The sequence below is a fragment of the Lepeophtheirus salmonis genome, chromosome 5, assembly GCF_016086655.4.
Source record: "Lepeophtheirus salmonis chromosome 5, UVic_Lsal_1.4, whole genome shotgun sequence".
Lineage (NCBI taxonomy): Eukaryota > Metazoa > Arthropoda > Copepoda > Siphonostomatoida > Caligidae > Lepeophtheirus > Lepeophtheirus salmonis.
In genome coordinates this window covers 52,609,075-52,633,309 of record NC_052135.2, presented here as the reverse complement: position 1 = coordinate 52,633,309, position 24,235 = coordinate 52,609,075, and the positions used below count along the sequence as shown (strand labels likewise).

Genomic DNA, 24,235 nt, shown 5'->3' with positions numbered 1-24,235 from the left:
AATCAAACATTACAGATGTAGTATAATTACAGGGAATTTTATGAAGATGGCAATTTTCAGGATAGCAATTTTCTCCATACGAAAAGTCAGGTTTATAAAAAATACTTTTATAATATATTTCTATTGCTATATCTACATATAGTATGACTAAATATCGCTTAGACACTTATAGTACGTAAAAAATAAAATACTTAATATCTTTAAAAAATAATTATTTCAACTTAAACTAATACTATTACTTACTTAAGAGTTCCGCCCTCCTCACCAATACACTTCTCTAATCTTTTCCAAAACCGTTGGCACCGTCCCTTTACCGTCAAAACTTAGATTTGACCCAGTGCTCCTCCATTGAGGTCTTCAGGCTGGTTATATTTTCGGGGTCGCTCCGAGAAGACATTGTGCTATGCTATGAAGACAGTTTTCACCGTCAAGAGCTGCCAATCTGTTTAGCAGCATGTTGAGGCTGTTATTGCTTTTGGAAGCTGAGATATTTAATAAAAATATAGGTAAATATAATATTGAAACATATCTCCAATTAGTTTTGAGTTGACTTTTCTTGCTTCCATAAAAGACTGGTTTTCTTAATTTAGACATACTACTGCAAATTTTGTGGCACCACTCTGTACATCCTCTGAATTCCTGGTGATGTTCCAGATGCATCCGTAAAATTGTCCAAACAGTAATTATTTTATATAAAAATAAACAGTAAATAATCAGCCCGTACACTTATTACTGTAGATCAGACATATTAAAATAACTTGGACGTTTATTAACAAAGAATGCTACTAAAGTAAATAATTAAATTTTGTAAGTCCCTTAAACACATCAAGAGGTTGTATTGTAAATAATTTAAAGAATTAAAGCAATAATTGTTACTTCAAAAAGTACTTGAGCAATATTGAAACATACTGTATCTTTGTATAAAGTGACAAACGGGATTTTTACAAATTTCCATGAAATATAACCCTCACACACTAATTTAATAGAAACAAATGTATATATCTGATAGATCATAAGTCACCGACCCCTATTAACGTTATTATTTCTGTAAATAAATAGAAAATACGACAATATCAAATAATGGAAAACATCTTTATAAAACTATTAATATGTATTATTACGATAAAAATATAACTACTACCTGAAGGCATTGTTATAATAAATATTTGTAGTATTTGAAATGTAAAACAAATTACAAATTGTCTATAATAGTTTATTATGCATTAATATTGGAAGATAGAGGTAAAATAAAAATCAAAAACAGATTGATTTATTTGTGAATTTGTTGAATAAAGAAGAAGGACAATTCCAGTTTTTTTTGTGTGTGGGAATCTTTCTCAAAAGATTCTTCATTCTTGGGTACATTAAGATTTGACCTGTTTTACGGGGTGAAAAGTAAAACAATAAAATTATTCCGTAATGCCATATATATTTCTAATAATATGTGTTGCAAAAATCTTATTTATTACAGAACTTATCTTAAATAATCTTTTTGATATGTATTAATATGAATCACTACATATACATGGTGTGCAAGTTATTTATGCCATCACTTTGGTGCACTCTCTTGGACAAATTGGGGATTTAGATAACTGGTTTTTTGTTTTTTTGTTAGATAGTTTGTTCAAACTTGTACCAGCTGGAAAGAAATGTACTCAATTGACGAATTGGTTGTCCTTAATATTTGTAGAAGGCATAGAGGCCTCCTTGGAATCTACAAAGGCAGCAACAACATAAAAACTGATCTAACTCAACGACTAAGTGAGACGTACATTGGAACAGTTAGGGATTAATTTGATGCCTCTAACCGTGATTTTGAGTTACCAATCCACGTCATTGTGTTGATAGTGGTTATCTCCAAAGGCCACTTCATCCCTTCTCATTTCTTCCCCAGCTCTCAGTGTCAACATTTTCGCCTACCCGGATAAGCTCTGGAATGAACTCAAAGTACATAAATTTCCAAAGGCGGTTACTTGTCTAGAATTTTATTGGTATTTACCTTAAGTTCGGATATAAATAAAATAGGCTACGTATTAAAGTTAAATTTTTACAGACTCCTGATAATACCATTGAAATTATTGTTACAATGACCTTATAATAACTACGGTATACAATTGTTTATGGAGATATAACTCCAAGCATGAATCAAGATAAAAAAGAGAAACTACGATCGATATAGACAATATCTTTTTTTTTTATTCGGATTTAGTAAAATGTAACACTATAAACTATTAAAGATCTAAAAGATCCCTCTGATATATTTTACCCTATTCAAGTCATCTTCGAGTGCGATAATACAAATTGGCCCATACCATAAGGTTTTCAAGATCTGGACCCTACCCAGGTACATTGAATGCAGGTCCAACACTGTCAGCTATTCAATTATGTCAAACAATCAGTTGTAGCTTAGGCAGTAATCATATTACAGAAAAAGATACATGCACTTACGGATGAAGTCTGGATTTATTTCAATACCTGCCTTCATTGATCAATTTATTAGCTTCACGTCAGTTTGATGTTGCCAAACTAAAGAGTAAGTTTTCTTTCCTTAGCTCTCGTCATTATTATTAAATTCTTGAATAACAAGCTTTCTTTTCTAATGTATACGAAACAGGATGGAACATTTACTTGTGCTCATAGAAGACAGAGAGTAACCTTGAGGATTTGCAGTGGAGTTATAATTGTAAATCTTTGTTGGACTCAAAGTTGAATTTAAAATCGACGTCGAAGTAAATCTTACACAAATGTCTAATCATCTTCAAATATTAAATGTATATAAAAGTAGTTTGGGTGTTTGTTTTTAATGCTCATTTTATTGTATATACATATTAACTTTTAAAAGACGGCAATAGAATTACTTGATAGTAATGAAATACATTTAGGAGATGACGTCACTACAGATGACAATGACAGTGTGTTGAAAGATTGGTGTAGATGCATATATGTATATTAGACTGTTCCGTTTTTGCATTGATATCTCCCCTTGGACAGATACCCTTTCTGCAGGAGACAATTAACTTTGGCACTGTTTAAGGCCTTTAAGCTATTTTTGACGTGTTAAATACCATTTTATTGTGGGAAAACGGTATTTTTGAGTTAAGATTATACAGAATATGGGTTAATTCCAAGAGTCCAAGGAAAAGATGATATCTTGTTAATATCTGCTGCCAGTTATTTTATTTCTTATAGAGAAAATGAATTAATGTTTTAGAGACGACAACATTCTACATTTAAAGCAGCAGTAGTGTAGGAAAATCATTGTAATTTCATTTAAACTCATATATTTTTATTTATTATGCATTATTAAATCAATTTACAGGAAAGATAGGCGAGATTTTTTATTAATTTGGTGGTTGAGTTTAAGGCTCTTTCTTTACAAAAATCTATTCCAGAGTTATAGATCAGGTTTCTAATAGTTTCAACATAAAAATTGTATGCAATACAAATTTAAATAGTTAAGTGTTTTGATAAAATGGTTTGCAATATCTTTTTAAAGCACAATTCAAATTAATTAATTTGCAGGCATGCCAAGCTGTATTAGTTAAAAAGTAGGCCTCTTCAAACCAATATTTTTAGTCAAACATATGTAACCTGATCTCCTTCTCATTTTCCAAGGTCTAAACTAACTAAATACACAGGTTATTTTGATTTTGGACTATTTATATGCCTATCTGAAGAGCCATTAAGAGTTATTGCAGACGCTTTTCAAAAATGGGAGAAATAAGTAAAAATATTTACTGATGTTACTATCATATTTTAGAAACCTGTATAAGCTTTCATATAGTATCATTTTCAATTCTATCCCATCAATTTTTGGATGCTTCTGCGATAACAAGGATATATTTTACCAAATTTGGTACAGTTTTGAGTAAGTAGAGGGCTCTTGAGGTGGGTATAGCTAAGGTGTAATATCAAAGTACCGGATGTAATATAATCAATTTAGAGATTCAAATTAATATCTATTTGTAAAAGTGTGACGCTAACAGAGATATTAAAAAAGGTATAATATAAATACATTCTTTATTTTAAGAGTATCGAATCAAGTTATGATGGATTTAATGATTTGGTCGTTATAATTCTTGTAAATTGCTTTTTAAATATAATGTCGTCAAATTAATTATATTTATTTTTATATAAATAGATACAAAAACTGGTTTGTTTATCAAACCCCTCTCAATTCTTAATGAAAAAATCCCATTAAAATGATGAAAAATGAGAGAAAACGCCAGAATTATTTTATTTTTAGTACACATAAATTCACAACTACGTTGTTTATCGTGATTAAGTCACAAAAATGGATTTAATTTATTCTTTTTTTGAATGGATAATAGTTTGTTGTCATTGAATATGTTAACTTTATAGTATTTTGCAACCTTTCCCCCAAAAATGAATCATAAAAGACCCAAAATCATATGGTAGCTATCCTAATAAGTCTATTACAACAAATGGTCTTTATTTTTTAAATAAAATCTCAATAGACTCGGTCACAGATTGAAAGATGAAGATATATTTTTCGGAATCGATCCATGGGCTGAGAGATGAGGACGGAAGAAATCAAATCTCCTGAAGTAAAACGTTACAACTTTTTCTTGTATCTACCATTAACCGTTGCAGTACAACTCCAGAATTAACGTAAATTGTATCATGAAGAGAAACTTCTATATCATTAAATCCATGACCTCCTAAAATCTAAAATTACTGTGAACATACTTGTCTAACCGTACGTTGAAACTTATTTGAGCAATTGCGTCGAGATCCCTCCCATCCTACTACAATACTATATTCTGTGCATAGCAAAATTATTTTTTTATTAGTATAATATTGTGATAATTAAATTTCATTGATCTTCTGTCGTTGTTTCCAATTTTGAGATAGAAATACAAACTATGACATGCGGGCAAACTTATATAATGTACTCATAATTATAGTCTGGGAGTAAGTAATACGTAATAACAGTTAATCTGAACGACATATTTGGATAATTACCAGATGGTTTCTAGCCTTTTTTTAATGAGAAAGGTGTTAACGTTCTCCTCAATCTGATAGGTGAGTTTCATTACTTTACTTTAAAGCTTTAGTCTGACCTGAGTATGATATTGACTATCCTTATGACACATCATAATCTTAATTTGTTCATAGAAAACATTATTTTAAAATAACGCAAAAAAAAATTTTTGCTTCATACGTGTCTAGAAATTCAAAATGAGCTAGATGTAAAAGTAAACCCAATTTGCTATAATTTTGTATTTGTATTTTACTTACACAGCTGCAATACTAAAATGAGGTTCTGTTGATTCTGACAAGGATTTCTAATTTTGGAGGCAACTGCATCATCCTAATGTACATGTAAAAAAGTGAATAATCATTTTTTATTTTCAAAAAGGTTAATAATTGTCTACCAGTGGCATATACATATTTAAGTAATTTTAAATAGATTAATAAGTAGTATACTTGATGCATATTTATTGCTTTTTAATATGTTTTAAAAAACCTTGATCGATTAGGCCATATGAGTACTATAATATTATGCAGCAGAAATATTATTTTTCATCAAGACGAAAAAAATGTAGTATTTTACAATCCTATTCTTTACTTCCACTGGAAAAAGTTGATTTTGCAAATTTGGTGTGTCAAAATAAAAAAATGTTATGCAACTTAAATGGGCACTTGATCTAGGGCAAAAATTCCATCAAAAATCAAATCGAGTTATGAATCTTAATTTTTACCAAATTTATGGTCAACAATTATATATTTTTATGTTTTGTGTTACCTTGACCATTAATATCTCAAAATTTAATGGCCTCTCACTGTGATCAAATACATATAATCTACATACCAGGTTTGATCAAAATCGATGTTTTATTTTCGGCTTAATCTTGGTGACTAACAAATAAACAAGCAGAAGTAAAAACATAACCTTTGTTCAACTTTGTTGTGGAAGTTACCAAAATCACAACTAGAATGGGCATTCGGTAGAAAACAAAACCTTTTCATAAAATTCAATTGACTTATGTATCTCAATTTGTTCAAAAGTAATGATCGATTTTGCATTTTTTACGTTTTGTGTTACCTAGACCTTTGACCTCGTACAAATTAATTACCTTTTACTATGACCATATATAATTTTCGTGTCTAGTTTGATTAAAATTGATACTTAAATCTTGGTTTAATCTTGGTGTATACTTTCTTACATCATTTATACCTACAGTCTAATATTTCATAAACATATCTGAGTCAATCATAGGCTATTAATTTTAAATATCCGGAATGAGTTTGAATATTCAAGAATTTTTACTTTAGTTTAAAACCTTTAGTTGATTGAATAGACTTATAGTGGCCCCAAAATGGTCTCTTCAGATCATTTCTATCAATTTTTCATTCTTTTATTGAGACAATTAATTTTGGAGAGTTTAAGTGGAGTTTTTACCACATCCAAAGCGTTAATAAGAATTATTTGTTCATATAAATTGACAATAATTTGTCGATAAATACAAATTTAATTAACTCTTAATTTTGAAAAAAAAAATCTTTCTAGGTTGTTTTTGTGTTAACGATCTACAAATAAGGTATTTTTTTTTAAATGGAACTTTATTTAATATCAGATCATTCACCTAAGCAGTTAAATTTTTTGGTCATGTACTAAATGATGAAATCCTAGCCTGTTCCAGTAAGTTCATAGTAAATAAAAAGATTAATCAAAGGTAATGAAATATTTTAGCGTAGGATTTGACTGATAATAATCAGAATTTGATAACACAAAGATTACAACAAGACAAAGAAGTTTTGCTTATAAATAATTGTTGAGTTTTTACAAATTTAGAAGCCTTTTATGGATTTGAAATCCGCTATGACACAATAACTCATTAAATTCCAATTACACTATCATACGACAAATGATTGTCAAACAAACAAAAAATATTAAAATGGAAAATAAAGGAAAAGTAAAGGCGTTGTGGTAGGTCTTTTAAGTACCTGGGCATTTTTGGAAAAAAAAAAAATCACCCAAAAGGAATTTACTTTTCATGTTTTGTTAGTATTTTTTTTATTATTTTTTTGCCCAAATAGTAAGGTTTTATATATATGCGTTGAGTATTTAAAAAATTGCTTTTAGAGATGTGTAGGATGTTTGAAATGAATTAAGATAATCTATTTCTTTATCTGAATTTCTATATGTTTCATAATAAGTAAAATGTGTAGTGTTATTCCAAATCGGTTCAAAACTTGTTGTTCCTTTAAATAATAACAATTTATAGTTATACTGCTTTAACAGAGAAGAAAAAGTACCATTTACTTGGAAAGAACATCAACTATTTTTTAACGAAATTAAATATTTCTTGGAAATGCTTATTACCATTTAAAGGATTTTACTTCAGATATCTTATTTTCAATTTATACTTATTTTGTGACTGACGCAATATCTTCAAAAGAAAAATTAAAACTACGACCATATTTTGAAGATGAGAGTATATGTATAATATAAAGTATTGACACTCAATATGGCTAATAGTGAAATTAAATTGAACTTGGACTGGGAAGCTGAAATAGTAAAAAAACTTCATCAATGGTAATGAAAACTTTGACGGGAATGCACGTAAGGCATTCATTTTACTATTTACAGAGTGGGTACCTAAAAGTTGCAGTACCATTTAAATACGATTTTCCCTTTTATTTTTATTTAAGATTTTTCATTACGTAACCAAATTATACCTGAAAAAAAAAAAAGGTTTTGTTTTTATCTTATTTCTCCAAGGTTAAAAATACCGGAGTAACACACAAAAAACAACGTGGTTTCAGTGCTGAGAAGGCTGCAGAGACTGCTGGCATCTCCATCCAGACTGCCTACAAAATCAATAGGTCCATTAAGGATAGAAATGGTGTTGAAAATAATTTACACCCAAGAAAAACCAAAACTTCTACAAAAAAACTATGACTGACTTCCTGCCTGCCTTCATGTAGCCCTAATACAGCCTAGGCATCAATCCACTTGACTAAGTATTTTGGGATGTCTTATCTCATCTTAATTTGAGTTGCTCCAAGTTGCCATCATGAAAGCGTGCTAAGCCATGAGCATAATCGGCAAGTGCTGTCAATCTATTCACCAGCATATCAAAGCTGTTTATATAAATTTCTTTATGATTGAATTGTCAAGCTCTTATTATAGTTCAAAATTATTATTCTTTTTTGAGCGAATATAAAAATGGAAAATTTAACATAAATATCGATTTTCTTAACAACGGCCAAATATTTTTTTTTTAACTTTCAAAATTGATAGCCATAGGCATCAAGGAGTATTAAACATTTTTTTAAATGCCCCCTCACGCAAATTATGTAAGCTAGTAATGCCCCTGGTCGTGATATACAAAACGGAAAACTTATTTTCATTTCTTTAAATAAAAAACAAGCTGTTCTATGGGAACAAAGTTATTTATTATCTTCAAACTTTTCCATAGAACAAAACCACAAAAAGTCGAAAAATCTTTTCAACCATGTAATTATATTTGAATATTGTATCAAAATCATACTTATTATAACAAAATATTATCAATCAACTTTCAGAACGCTGATAAGGGGGAAAATTATATTTAAATAAATTCAGATTGCATTTTTCAAAAGTACTAACATTTCTTTATATTTTATTCATAAAATAGGATTAAATTTTTTTTATGTACATTAGAAAAAAATTTTTTACTTTTTCTTTACTTCTTAAAATATGCAGTTCGTGAACACAAATGGAAGCTAAAATAATTTCTTCAAATTTAGTGTGGATTATATTTTTAATCGCATATTTATATTAACAAATTATTTTTTATCCTTTTTGTTACACCGCCAATTCCAATTAAAGTGGTCAAAACTGATTGTCACAGCAAAATAATGATAAACTGTTCGATTTAATATGAAAGAACCCATATTATGGCCAATATTTAGGCACTTAAATCAATACAATGTTTTAAACAATAGCTAAAATTCTTGAATATCTCAACTCATTCCCGAAGTTTAAATATACAGTCTATAGTTGGCTCAAACATTTCTATTAAATATTGGGCTCTATGAATAATTTTTATACATATTAAGTAATAAAATGATTTTGGACATTCTCCTTTTTTGGATTTTTGTTCAAGATTGCTTTAATAATCTTATAATTTATATTTTTTGTCGAATTATCATATATTTTTATCAGTAAATTATTCTTAATATCCATTTGGGGATGCTGAAAATTCCACTTAAAGTAGCCAAAATTGATCATGACTACTAAATATACCTTGAAAAATTGATGTTTATTATTTAAAAAGGTAATATCAGGAATAATATAAGTCACTTAAATCAAAATAGTATTTTAAAATATATAGCTCATTTTCTTTAATATCCTGAATTATCCCAGTAATTTCAATACAAAGCCTATAGCTGACTTAAATATGTCTATATACACATAAATTAAGTTAAAAAAATAATTGAGATTTTCTCAATTTCTTAATTTTTGTTCAAGATTTTTTTTCAGTTGATGCACAAAATATACTACAAATATCGTCAACAAAATAACATAATGGTTAAATATTTGTAATCTTTTTTTTTTTTTTTTTTTTTGATAAAGGACTAACCAAATAACCTTGCATAAGAAATGACCACACAAGTTTCCTAAATGCCACATATCTACTTGATACATCAGTCATATTCTTATTTAAAACATGTTAGGCCTGAAAGACTTTGAGCTAACATTTGGTACGGCTATATAGAAGACAATTCAAGATTGTTTGAATTTCCAAAGAATGACCCATAAATATTACTGCAGTAACCAAATTATATAGTAGCACATAAATTTGATCAAAATTATAAATTTGTTCTCGGCTGACAAACAAATCCTTTTTTTTATTTCTTCATTTTTTGTAGCTCAGCAAGATACTTTAAAAATAAAACTTTCTTTCAAAATGTCCTGGTGAGAGGGGAACTTTTTTTCTTTTTTTTTGCAAGTGGAAATTCTTATATTTAACGACGTGTAAAATGAAATAATTTTATAGGATAAATATATTAGTAATGATTTTTTTATTCACACTAATGTGCGAACGCAGAATTTAAATTGTACTAATTTTCGTTCCTTTACAAGATATTAGGAGTTTTTTATTGTATATATATGTGGCATCTTGTCTACCTAGCTGGAATGCTAGTCCATTGTCATTATTATTCACTGAATGAAAATTAAACTCATATATTAAATGTATTAACATTTTGGAGATGCATAAATTTGCATAGGTAAGGAGGTGATACTGCTCTGTTTATGGGCTCAAATCATTTCGAAGGCATAGGATTACTCATCAATTGTAAGGGGGATTACATAAGAAACACTTGAGTTGAATATGTAGGTATGAACTACTTCAAAAATATTTTTACAATGTTACAGTTGTCATAATTACGTTAAACCTCTTTTATCTGTTGTTTGAAAAAATATGGTGGTATGTATCTGAGATCTTAATCGGTTTTGATTCCATATTTTGTTCGATATGCCTAAATACTAATGTTGAGGCTTGGTTCAAGATTGTTTTTTTTTTCTGGTTGGGTCATTTGTAATTTTTTTATAGACCGATTTGGACGGATATTTCGGTTCAGACTTTACAACGTAATTTAATAGTTTCCTAAATAGTAGACCGATTTTTTCGGTCTAAATATAGAAATAAGTTTTTTACCCTATCACCCTAATTTATGAGTTGTCCAAATATGAAATTTTTGTATTTCATATGACGTCATTGTAGGTCGATGCTCAAAGTTTAGAAATACAAAAGACATTAGAGACAATATTATATGTCCAGACCGAATTTTAAATGAGTGTGATAAAGATTAATTTTTCGTACGACAGATACAATGCTATTTTCTTTCTTTTTTTATTATGCCATTTTTCTCTGCAAAAGGACCCAAATCAGTTGGGGGTCAGATAATTCTTCCAATTACAGAAATATAGCTCAATGATTGTTTGAAATTGACTTCAGCTTAACAATAATTAATTATATTTCAACTAATAATGTTTAGAACCCTTATAAGGAGAAAATAAGTAGTAAAATTGACAGCTGACAACAAAATCAACAGTATATTTTTCTCTAAGTGAGGTAAAGTAAAGTTTTTGCTTTCAGACCTGTCCTGACGAAACTTCTTCAAAGGACGAAATTACTTATGTTTACTTTGAAGGTCTATGGGTTTCAGACCAAAACTCAACCCTAATAATTACTATTCTATCCTTAGTAGCATATATTAATAGTCAATTTTGAAGCAAAAAAACAAAACAAGACGTCAACTGAATCATTCTAGACTGAATTTAAAATATGAATGTCTAAACCATTTTTTTTTTTGTTGGACCAATTGCTGCCAATCTTTTCTTTGGAATCGATCTCTCAGAGTTATCTAACTTATAAAAACATTGTTGTCAGCTGTCGATGTTTCTTTTCTGATTATAAGTGTTCTAAATGTTGATTAGTTGAATTGAAATTACTTGCGAACATTTCCTAAAAATAAATGAACAATATATCCATAGTTTAGAAAAACTATCTACTTACCAACTCATTTTGGGCCTTTTACCCTGATTTTTTGGGATAAAAGCTTGCTAGATACATTATATGTAAAGTCATGATCGTTCAAATTTTTCTTTAAAACTGGTACGGACCGAAATTCTTCAAAGGACGGAATTAGTTCGTTCTACTAAAAATCTGATAAAAGATTTGCAGAACAATATTTAACATATATCAAAATATTTTTTTATATGATTGCAATACTTGGTATCATAGCCCATTTATCTATATAATCAGTATAGGTTTAATTTTAAATGTTTTAGTACAGACTAATTTTTTGAAAGTACCAAATCAGCTCGGACCAATATATATATGAAAAATCTAAGACAAAAATCCAACACATATAAATATGTATTATATTATAGAAGAATCTATTAAGTTATTAAACTGTTGAGTAAACTTTTGACAAATGGCATGATAATATGAGCATCAAACCCGGGGACTGCTCTCATAGAAAGATAGTTAAAAAAGATGAGTTTCACTTACAAATTAAGAAAATTACACAAAATAATATTTCTAAACAAATATATGACGAGACATTTTAAGCCATTAATACATTAATTTTCAATGTTCTATAGCTGATTAAGATATAGAATTGGACTTTGCGGGAAGAATAGCAGTATTTGTTGCAACTTACTCCCTTGTAACGAATATGATAAATATACTATGGTATACTCAGTTAATCAGTGCTTTATCCAAACTCAGCCAGGGTCATCATCTTTATAATGTCTAAAAAGAAGATTGGCTTCTTTATGAGTTTCACCAAACCCGTAGATGTATATTAATTTTTCTAGACCTGGCCTTGTAAAGAATGTATTAAACATTTGTCATAACAGCTTATAGTTTATAATGGTTCTGATGAATGGAAAAAAACATTACCAGCACGTCATTCAAGAAAATAAGAGACTCATATGCTTTTTTTAGTAACTCGGAGACTCTGAGGAATCATGGAATATGTGCCTTTATGTTTCTCTTGGGCATCTGAAAAAAGAGCACTTCTCTTCTTTTCATCTTTCTAATATTTAATAGTAAAATGGATGAGGTTGCCATACAGTAGCAGGACCATTTTTCCCTAGGTGACATGAAAAAATTACTACACAGTAACCTAGAGTTCATTAGAACTTCTTTTGCTGGTTCATGACAACAAACCTTTTTTTTTTTTTTTTTTTTTTGATCTTTTTTATAGATATATTTTATGTTGACACACTACCACAAACATATTTAGACTCAATTTGAACGTATGCTTCCTTCCTCTTTCCTTATTCTTTATTATTTTTCTAAAAATTGTGTGTGTTAAATATGGATTCTTCAAATTGATTATCGTCAATTTCGAACAACTAATGATTCAGATAAACCATTTGAGTGTGTCGTAAATTGCATAACTTAAAGTAGCCAAAAATGCTCTTCATAATTAAAAAATATTAAAAATAACTAGATTTTACGGAAGAAAGAGACCACTTTGGGTCTAATATAAATCTTTTAAATCATATAAAAGTGTTCAACGAAGTATTTATGTTTTCCCCATATTAACTAATCCCAATAGTTTTAATAATATGTCTATAATTGCCTCAAATATGTCCACGAAGTTTTATCTTGTATGTATAAAAGGTAATACAAACTAATTGGGATTTTCTCATTTTCATGATTTTCGTTAAGGATTGTTTTTTTTTTGTTGACGCACCACATATTTTACTATTATAATGTATGCTTTTTAGCTGTACTTTTTTGTTATTTGAGTATAATTGTCCTCTCATACTATACGGATAGACGAATAGAAAAAAAAGGATTTGTGTCCCACAAATTTTCCCTTTTGAGCCTCTTACAATTAAATGAATCAATATTGTAAATATTTATGTAGCACAAAATAAATAAACCTTTTATGTCTTTAACTACCCACTTATCACATATATTTGTGTGTACAGATATTTGTACACTACCGCTAATAATACTTATACATGGTGATGACAAGATACCTTTTCAGGTATTCCTTGCATGGAATTTTTATCATCATTGTTTGATCAATCAAGGTTGAAAGGGAAAAAGGAAAGAAATATGAAGAGGACATGTAAAGTAATGATGTAGAGATGTATACGTTTACGAGTTGAAAATCAAAGACCAGTCTCAAACAGCTTTGATTATTACTGAACCGAACTAATTAGATCCTTCAAAGAAGTCCGTCTATCCACTTATTTTCTTTTTTTTCATATTGATTTTGGTTTGGGGCACAACCCTCACCAAAAGCAATTTTGCGTAAATCTATAATATTGAATCAACGTTTGTTTGTCGCTATATTTGTATATATGCTATCCATAATTCATTTTGAATGTTGATAATTGATCTAAAAAAATCGAGGGTTCGCGTTATTTAAAAAAAGAAAGTATGTATATTGAGTTGTAAAAATGAGTCAAATCTTGCAACCATTTAGGTCAACTCATATTAAAAAAGGAAAAAAAAAAAATTTAATTTGACTTTTGATAAGGATTAGCAAGGAGCTAAACTATTCATTACGACATATAAAAAAAAATAGAAGTTGTTTAGGACTGGTCTCAAAGAAAAATTAGCTCTAGATTGATCCCACAAAACTAAAACTGTTGTGGATTTATCAAATTTAAAATTTGGTCAAGACTGATTCTATAAATGATTTTTTGATAAGGTCAGCTGTGTTTTAAAATAGTGAATATCGTCCAGCAATTACTCATACAATGTTAATTGTTTTTATTTATCAGATTGTTATAAATCATAAATTTTGCCGATAGGGAAAGAAAATCGATCCATATATAAAAACCGAAAAAATTGAACCTTTGACATGATTCTTAGTGGACAAAATAGATTATGTCCTTGAAACAAGTTCGTTCCTGACCAGTTTAAAAAAATATATGTCTGAATCACGGTGTTAACTAACTAACTATTGATCTAATTATTTTCCTGCATTTTTTTTGTGGGTTATCCGCAGGATTAGATTTTCTGGTTTTTTTTTTTTTTTAAATTCTAAAAATTGAACAAAATTTCAAAAATCCATAGCTTTTCACGAAAAAAAATTGGGGAAAAGTTCAAAATCCACTGTTATTCAAAAAAAGTAAATTTTTGTTAAAAAAATTTAATTTTAACTTTACTCAAAGAAATTCTTGTAAACAGCAAAAATTCCCTTCAGTGGCATGTTGTTTATTTTATTTAATACCAGGACTTATTACTCCTATTACCCCAAACATTTTCGAAAGTACCCCATTTTGGATAATTTACCCCTGTTCCCCAACCACGAGTCTTCATCTATGCTATATATTAATTGTCAATGACGTCCTTTAAAGAAGTGGGTTGTATCGGTCTCGAAGAAACCCCCAGTTTGAATCATGTCGTTATTCAAGAAGTATAATTGGCTTCATTACTGGGCATATGCGGGAATATAGATCATGCAGACTTTATGGAGAGACAATAAAGCCTCTTATTTGTTTAGGAAGACTCAGCTGAACAAAAAAAATAATCATATTCTTTATTTTTACCATTGAAATACTTGCAATTTTAATGACGTTTTTTAAATTGTACTATTATTTTTTAAACAATTTTACAGATCTTGTTTTTTTTTAATTCTTATTATATAACATATGTGGGTTTAATCAAAGAAAAAATATGTATACAAGTATTGGGGTTGTATATTGTTACAATGGTTGCCATATTTAATTCGGGTTTCCATAGCTCCAAAGGATCTGCTGTCCGTTCGACGTAACCTCAAGGCGCGAAAGTAATAAAAATAAGGGTTCTAAACGTGGATTGGTTGAATTAGAATTAGCCATTGTTATATTGCAAACAATACCTAACAATCGTTTAGTAATAGTTTCATAATTGGAAATATTTAACAAACTACCAACTTTACAACGGGATCTTATAAATTTAGTTTTAAGGTTTTTTTTGTCAATTGTAGACATGAACGTAAATAATTCTAAAAAAATATCTTTTAAGGTTTGAACAATCATTTTTTAGTATATGTAGCTAGTGAAAATTTTCTAAAGTGTTGTACACGTTGCATTTAAAATATGTTTATCTTTAAAAAAGATTGGATTGTTAGAAGAATAAATTAGCTATCTCTTGATTTATTAAAATAATATATCTTGGATTATTACACTCAATTGATCTATCATAATTTATGAAAAATTTAATATCCTTATAAATCTAAATTAACATTGTGATAGACCGTACAAGATTATTTCAAAAGTTGACAGTAATAAAACATTTGATCAAACGGGTGATGTATTTTTATTTCCAGGGAGTAATCCCTGGATCAAATCGATTGGAAGAGGAAAGATAATGGTGGAGTTCTTTTCGGCAGATATATGAGTTAGGGTTTGTAAATATCTTAATTGAAGTGCAGATTTGGAATCTGAAAGGATGTCAGACGCCTCCTTTAATGCCCTGGAAGCCTTTTGCTCTCCCTCAGCCGCTATCACTTTAGCCTTTGCTTCTCTCATTGCCTCTGCCTCTGTGGCCATTGCTCTTTGAAGCTGTTGAGGAAGTCGAACGTCCTTCATTTCCACTCTCTCCACTTTGATCCCCCATGGATCTGTAGCTTCATCTAATTGTTGGAGTAGATCATGAGCTATATGCTCTCTATCCGAGAGGATGTCCGCAAGGCTCTTTGTACCCAAAGTGGTACGAAGAGTGGTGGAGGCGAGAAGACGCGTTGAAGAGGGTGCGTTTGACACATTGCAGACAGAGGCAAGCGGGTTGTTAATTTTGTAATAAATTACAGCATCTACGGCGACTGTGACACTGTCCTTCGTTAGGATTTCTTGCGGGGGTACATCAAACGAAATTGTTCGGAGATCAACAACTTGTATTTCATCTACACCTGGAAGAACAAAGAACAGACCCGGGCCTACTGCACCGCCTTTTTTTAGTCGTCCAAGACGGAAAATAACAGCTCTTTCATACTCCTGAAAAAAACGTACAAATGACGACATATAATGCTTTTACTTCTAAGAAAGGAATGAATGAATATTACCTTAACCTGTCTGACTGCGAAAAAAAGTGAAATTGGAAAGGTTATAATGACTAAGATTGTAGCGAGGGATGTTAGCAGAATGCTTGCAAAAGAATTGACACATGATGACTCCTCGTTTCTCTCTTCATCTATTGTCAACGTACTCATGCTTAAACACTATTGCTTTAGTAATACAACTAATAAAAATTACAACACTTGTTCACAAATTAGTATTAGCTTTTTATATTTATTATGCTTTATATGTAACCTGTAACAAGTAAAAGATAAGACTAATGATATAGGCTGGCATTTACGCAACAGTTTCCTTCAAAAATATATGCATAGGAAACAAGTATATTATTTACTGATAAATAAGTAAATATATGTCTTATCAAACTTACGCTCGGCTCTTTAAACAATATATTATGTACGTTTCACCACTGATAAATTCAAAGAAAAAGTTGGCTAGTATATGTTCCTGTAATAAATGTATTTCAATTTAATGAGTCAATGTTACATCAAGAAGTAAATGGCTGAATTAATAAATGATTATGAGTATGAAGCCATGGACATATAGAATTCACACAATTGTATCTGATGCACTGTTTTTAAGTTTATAAAAAATAATTGTTAGGGATCTTCTGTTAACTGTATCATTTGTGCATAGTATATTAATATACAAGTATTTAGTCTAATTCAAGACTATTTCTTTGTTTATTGTTAAATATTTTTTCCTTCTTCTTAAAATAGAACAAATTATAATTTTTGATTGGTGCAATCGATTTAAAGCGTATTTGCCCATCATTTGTTATGATAAAATGTATATATGTAATATCAAAGATTTTTTTCTTTCTTTTCGAATAATGCAAGAAGAAATAAAAAGCTTAAATTTTATGACTAGAATTGTATAGGAGTATTAATCAAACTCAAAAATACTCAACATAAGTGAATATGATTTTTTTTTTTTTGTAAATTAATCAAACTCGTCCAAAATATCTTATCAAAAACTTGACATAGTTTCAATTATAACCAAGGAAACTCATATATATATATATATATGAGTTTGGAGTATTTAGGTATTTAGTTATTTTGTAGCGATATTTAGGAATATCAGAATACAAATTTATTAATAAACATTCAAAATAAGGGATACTTATGATGAAAATATTTTTTTATTTCATTATTCATTACAAAGGATAGGAATGGCGCCATACCCTACAAATTATAACAATTACATAATTTATACATAGTTCTAAGGCCTATTACACTCGTATAGTTTATAACTGACAGTCTTAACTCCGTAGGCCAAGGGCCATGGAATATTTTTATGTTCAAAACGTTATATTTTATAATTAGAATCAATATTTAGAATTGCCCTCTATAAATCGATCGAATTTCCCACTAAAGTTGTGAAACACTAAAGGAAAATTAGCTTTTCCTAACGGTATTTAATTAAGGTATTTATCAATGCCCTCAAATTAAGTTCCTAGTGAGAGTCTTTTCTCATCTGCTGAGGAAATAAATTCAAAGAAGAGAAACAAGATTATTTGCGATGTAGTAGATATGTTGTGTACCTTTCACCGTCACCTGGATTAATTTAGTATTTAAGTGAACAGAATTCAATAATTATCAAAACTAATGCATCCACTTTTTATATACTTTATTTGCCTATGATTAAACGTATATTAAAATAAATGTACATACGTACCTGGCCAGCCGTTATTATTTACTCATGTTTAGTATGCAAATGGGAGAGGTTAAGAATATTTCTTTTACTATTTTCATATAACCAATGTAGAAAAACACATTATTAGCTGTCGATTGCTAAGAAATTTTTTTTCCTGGTCATCACCATAAGCACATAGTACGAGAAGAGGATTGAGATAGCAGCGCCCATCCGCTTCTAAATTTTTCCAGAAGGCCATTGGGAAGCAGACTGGGCATGGAGGAACACGATTTGCAATGTCTTTCATGCATACTGACTTTTTGAATCGTCTTCCTTAAAACAGTCTTTATAATGGGGCCGCAGAAATTGTTCCACAATTTAAAAATTACTAAATTTTGGTGTACGGTCTGAACTTACAGTTTGGACCAAAATATCGGTCTATAAAAAATCATTCAGTCCTAGTTTTATTTTCATTTTCTTCATTTTATGGTAGGGTTGAATAATTTAAAAACAAAGAAAATAATGATTGATAGCAAGGATGCATAATAATTGATCATTATAAATTCTAGTCCAATATATCCTATTTTAAAATTTAGGCATCCTGTCTATTTGCAAATGGTTATGCTGAAAACTTGAAGGAAGTCATTAGTTATTACGTCATTTCAGCTGTTATAGATACCAAAAAAAGACCACTAAGGACCGATCTTAGGACTGAAAAATTTCATTATGACCAGAATGATAGGACTGTAGTCTTTTTAGGTTTTTAGACCGATCGATCACTACTTAAGACCAAAATGGGGGAAAAAATGGCATGAACCGAGTTTTAACACTAATGGATATAAGGTTCTGTAAATAATTACAATTTTATATTTTTTTAGTAAATTTTAGGATGCCTTTTCCTCAATATGTACATTAAAGAAATAAACATTGATAATTAGGTAAGTATTTTCTAATGGTAAGAACATTCAATTCTTAGTATCTTCAGATTGGATAATTATACTTAGGAGTTGTACACGTTGCCATAAACATATTTATAAATTAGTAAAGTTACTTGATTGTAGCCATATTAATTTAGATTTCTATTAATTAATCCAAATAGTTATGTTGGATAATTACATTTAATTTATCAATTATAATATATATTTAAATTAAATAACCAAATAAATGTTGATTAATATTCAGACTGTATCTTTTAGAAAATCATCACTCTTTCAAAAGTTTACGATATTGAAATAATTCATAAAACAGACAATTTATCTTTATCCCCAGGGAGCAATCTCAAGATCAAATCGATTGGAAGAGGAAATTTAAAAGTGGAGTTCTTTTAGCAGACATATGCTTTAGGGTTAGGAGCCTCCTTTAATGCCCTCGAAGCCTTTTCCTCTCCCTCATCCGATATCACTGTAGACTTTGCTTATCTCATTGCTTCTGCTCTGTGTATATTCCTCTTGAAGCTGATGAGGAAATCAAAAGTCCTTCATTTCCACTCTCTCCACTTTGATCCCCTCATGGATTATGTCATTGTTGGAATAGATCATGTGCTATATGCTCTCAATCCGAGAGGATATCTGTAAGGCTCATTGTACCATTAGTGGTACGAAGAGTGGTTGAGCCGATAAGACGCATTGAAGAGGTATGTTGGATACATTGCAGACAGAAGCAATGAGGTTGCTGATTTTGTTGTAAAGTACAATATCTACGGCGACGGTGACACTGCCTTTCATTAGGATTTCTTGGAGTGGTATAAGGAAGGAAATCTTTCGGAAATCAACAACTTGTATTTCAACCACACCCGGAATAACGAAAAACCGACTTGGTCCGACTGCACCACCTTTTTTCAGTCCACCAAGTTGGAAAAGAACAGCTCTCTCATGCTCCTGAAAAAAGCATATGGATGACGACATTTAATGATTTTACTTCTAAGAAAAGAAGGAATTAATATTACCTTAACCTGCCTGACTGCTTAAAGAGTGAAATTGGAAAGGTTTTAATGACTATAACTGTTGCAAAAGTTGTAAGTACAATGCTTGGAGTTGACACATAAGATGTTTTCTTTTATTTCTTGATCAAATAACATCCTTTTCATGCTTATAACACTACTGTTGTCAAAATAAAACTAATAAGTATAAAACCACCTTCACAAATTATTAGTAATTATATATTTTTTATCCAATGTATGTGGCCTGTAACAAGTAAAAGATAAAACTAATTGTTTAGCCTGACATTTACCCAACAGTTTCCTTCAAATGTATATGCTTAGGAATTAAGTATATATCTCTATATATATACCTTATCAAGCCTGCCTTCGGCTCCATTTGTAATATATATTTTATGTTTTCCCACAGATAAGTTCAAAGAAAAAGGAAGATAAGAGGTGTAAAAAATGTATTACCTTGTTAGTGATTCAATGTTACATCAAGAAGTACAAGCTCGTTTTATGAAATAAACAGGAGGCTGGAGAGTTGCACGTATACAAATCACGCAATTTTATCTTGTGCAATGTTTTCAAGTATATAAGGATGTTTTACGCATTAGAAAAATAATAACAAATATATATTTTTTAAGATCTTCTGTTAAGTTTATAATTTGTGCCTGGTGTAAATGGTGTAAAAGTAAACCAGTCTGTAACCTAATTCAAGTTTATCTCTTTCTTGATTGTAAAATATTTTTTCTCTCTCCAAAAAATTGCAAAAGTTGTGACTTTTTGATTATTGTAGTCGTTTTAATGCGTACTTTTACACGATTTGTTGAGACAAAATGAATTTTGAATAACGAAATATCTAATTATTCTTACGAAATAAAAATTTATGAACAACTATTCAATATAAAGGACACTAATGGCGGAAAATTTACTAAGATTATTTATCTTAAGTATTCATAACAAAGGATAGAAATGGTGCCACAACCTATAGATCATAACAATTTTAGAAATTATAACTAGTTTTAAGACCGTCACACTTGTACAGTTTGTAACTGCGTAGGACAAAGGCCATGGAAATTTTCGAAATATACGTTATGTTCTATTTCAAGAATCAGTATTTAGAACTTCCGCGTGTCAATGGCTCAAATGACCCACTAAAATAGTGTAACACTGAAGGAAACATAGCATTTTCTTACCTAATTAAGTTAGGGATTTATCATTACCCATAATTTAAGTTCCTAGAGGGAGGGTTATCTCATCTTCTAGGTACATAGTTTCTAAGAAGGGAATCCAGATTAATTGCAATGTAGCAGATGCACCTTTCTTTATAAATGTAGTAATAAAGTGTACATAATTTAATCATTTTCAAAATTGATGCATCAACTTTTTGAAATAATTTCCTTTGTTTGTGACAAGAAGTGAGCCAGTGGTATTTAATAAAATATACATGTGTATATATCCTACAAATAAGCAACCTAATTTCTGTTATTTATATCATTTAATTCTAGGAAAATCGAATTAATATTTGAGTATAATTCCCTTACCCGAAATTGACTCAAATTCAATCCTCAAAATGTCAAACTCGACCAAATTTAATAATTTTAAGTCCAATCTTATTCTCATTATAACATAATATATATGTATATTGGAGTAGTTCTATTTGGGTATTCAAAAATAAATGGTGTCATTTTCATTTTTTAATCTTCTTACTCATCAAATATATTGAGCATATATTTTTATTCCAAAACTTCTAACATATGAATGATATTTGGAGTTGACCTTCATTGACTCTTAAACTTTGACTGTTCTTTTAAATTTCTCAACATTTGTGTAGTACGTTTTTATTTCTAAACACAATTGAAGCTTAGAATAAATGTAAGTTTATCCACAACTGAGAAGAAAAGAAAAGAGTGCTTCTTTCTGTGATAACAATATATTTTGTAATACGAACAATATTAAACAACAATCTTATTGATGTTAAATAGATTGAATATTGAAACTACAAAAACTACTAATCTAATACAGGCGACAAAAAGTATTTTTTTATGTTTTTTTTAATTTGGAATTTGGAATTGCACAGATTAAATTTAAGTAAACATATCATTTAGTCCATCTGACATAGGAATCATCTATGAAGTCCAAATACATAAAGTATATTTGCATAACTAAGAACTACCGGGGCGCGAACCTACGAAAATTGAGTTCAAAAAATATTCAGAGCCCATTTCCCTTTGAGCTACGTCATTCCAATAAATTTGTTTTATCAAGTTTTTCAAAAAGTATTGGATATTTACAAACATAATTAAAAATAATTTTTTAATGGGTGAAATAAAGTGAAAAATCTTTGGCTATTATAAAACGTTTTAAAATTTATGAAGGGCAAAAAACAAAAATAAAAAAAGCCAAACAGGATAAACCATATATGAAATAATTTTTATCTAGTCATTTTAATTTTCTGATGGACTATTTTTTTGTGAATCTAAATTTGTACACACCGTTTAAAACTTTTATTGCGATAATATAGATTTCATTGTCATAAGGACCATTCACAATAAACAATAATTAATTAAGTTTAAGTACAGATTCAAAATTTGATTTTACTGTATTATATTTTGTCTGTTGAATTTCTCCTGTCTCATCATTCAGACAAGAAATGAACTGCTACCTCTTTACATACTTTACAGAAGTAATTGTTGATAACCTTCATCATATGAGAGGGGGGGGGGCTTAGCCCCAAAAAATATCCTAATTACATAGTAATATATAAAATAGTTTATTATACCGAGTGGAAACTTCAAACTTACACACTTGGACTATATTAATTTTAAAAGTTATCTGTGAGGAAATTATATCGATCTTTAAATGTTTAGGTTTCCATATATCTTAAGCATATAATGTTATTTTCTAACACTCCTATAATTGGTCAGATGGAGTTGCACTGATAAACATTATAGTATTACAAATACTCCAAATAATATAGAAATCTTGTATGGACGTCCTTTTACATAAAATATTTTTCTTTCTCTAGGAATCACCTGGGCGCGAATCTACACAGATTGAGTTCCAGAGAATAATTTAGCCCAAGTGTGTTGTCCATTGCTATGGCTATTCAATTTTACATTTTTTAAATCAAACGAGAAATGTTATTGCTTCAAGATTCAAGTCTTAGGGAGTCAACTCTTCGTCGTGCTCCTAACACCCCAACAGTGGTAGACAGACCGAAGGGAATGGCTTGTAGGATCATTTATAATGTTAACAAGAGGATGGACCACAATGAAGGAGGGATCTGGACAAAAGTTCCCCTTTGCCCCAAGGAAGTCCATGATCTGGTTCCAAGAGGGTTAAAGGCTCACATCAGCCATTTACACAGACGTTTTCAAGGCCAAACTTGTTCCCCCAAATCCAAGGAAATTTTCTGCATTTTAACATTGTCTTTCAGATGGAGCCCCCGCTCACACTGTAAAAATTAATCAGACCTTCGGAGCTAACAATATCGCATTCATGGACAAGAGAATGTAGCCACCATATTGTCTGGATGTTAATTCCCGTCGACTTTATTTCTGGCCACCCATGGAAGGGAAGACCTGTAACATCTGTACTCAAACGTTGAAACCACGAAAACCTCAACTTACGAAGAAAAGAAGCTAAAAGAAGTGGATAAGTGGAACAAGTAAAAGTAAAGCATTGTTTTTGAAGGACCATGTTAAAGTATTAAGATTGGAATTTTTAGAAAGGCATTTCTGCAAATATGATCACAAAGGAAAAGAAACAGTAAATTTTGGAAGATCTTTTTATACTTCAAAAGTATTTCGAATTTAAGTCCCTAAATATATACAATAATAAAAGACTGAATGAAACAGAAAGAAACAAATAATATAAATGTTGTTACTTAGTTTTACTCCGATTTATTATATTTCTTTCACTTATTCAAATATTATAAGCACAATGAATTCTTAGTCTAAAATGTATCACTCAATTAGAATGGTTAGAGATGAAATTTCATATTTATACCTTTATAGAAAAAAAGAAAATATTTTTCTCGGCCATTTACCATTCTTTTATAAAATCTCCTGTACTATCTTTCTCATTGATTGACCTTTGGACGTTGATAATATTATCCGCTTTAA

General features: G+C 29.6%; 1 protein-coding gene and 2 long non-coding RNA genes across 3 annotated transcripts; 1 reads left to right on the top strand and 2 right to left on the bottom strand.

Moving 5' to 3' along the window:
- Positions 1–15,618: 15,618 nt before the first annotated feature.
- On the bottom strand, positions 15,619–17,941 carry LOC121118099 (stomatin). The gene is made up of 2 exons (XM_040712643.2): positions 16,543–17,941; positions 15,619–16,474 (listed from the first exon to the last, which is right to left on the bottom strand). The coding sequence occupies exons 1-2, from the start codon at positions 16,687–16,689 to the stop codon at positions 15,779–15,781; spliced, it is 843 nt and encodes a 280-aa protein (XP_040568577.1). The 5' UTR covers positions 16,690–17,941; the 3' UTR covers positions 15,619–15,778.
- Positions 17,942–18,166: 225 nt separating this feature from the next.
- On the bottom strand, positions 18,167–20,441 carry LOC121118601 (uncharacterized). The gene is made up of 2 exons (XR_005864512.2): positions 20,133–20,441; positions 18,167–20,064 (listed from the first exon to the last, which is right to left on the bottom strand). It is a non-coding gene; the product is annotated as an uncharacterized lncRNA (long non-coding RNA).
- A 161-nt stretch (positions 20,442–20,602) lies between these two features.
- On the top strand, positions 20,603–23,979 carry LOC139905493 (uncharacterized). Its single transcript, XR_011780292.1, has 2 exons — positions 20,603–20,799; positions 23,137–23,979. It is a non-coding gene; the product is annotated as an uncharacterized lncRNA (long non-coding RNA).
- Positions 23,980–24,235: the final 256 nt, after the last annotated feature.

Excerpts from the sequence above, each read along its gene's own strand:
- LOC121118099 (XM_040712643.2), bottom strand. The coding sequence starts at position 16,689 with ATGAGTACGTTGACAATAGATGAAGAGAGAAACGAGGAGTCATCATGT. Across the intron at positions 16,475-16,542 it reads TCGCAGTCAGACAGGTTAAG|GAGTATGAAAGAGCTGTTAT; the intron begins GTAATATTCATT and ends CGTTTTTTTCAG.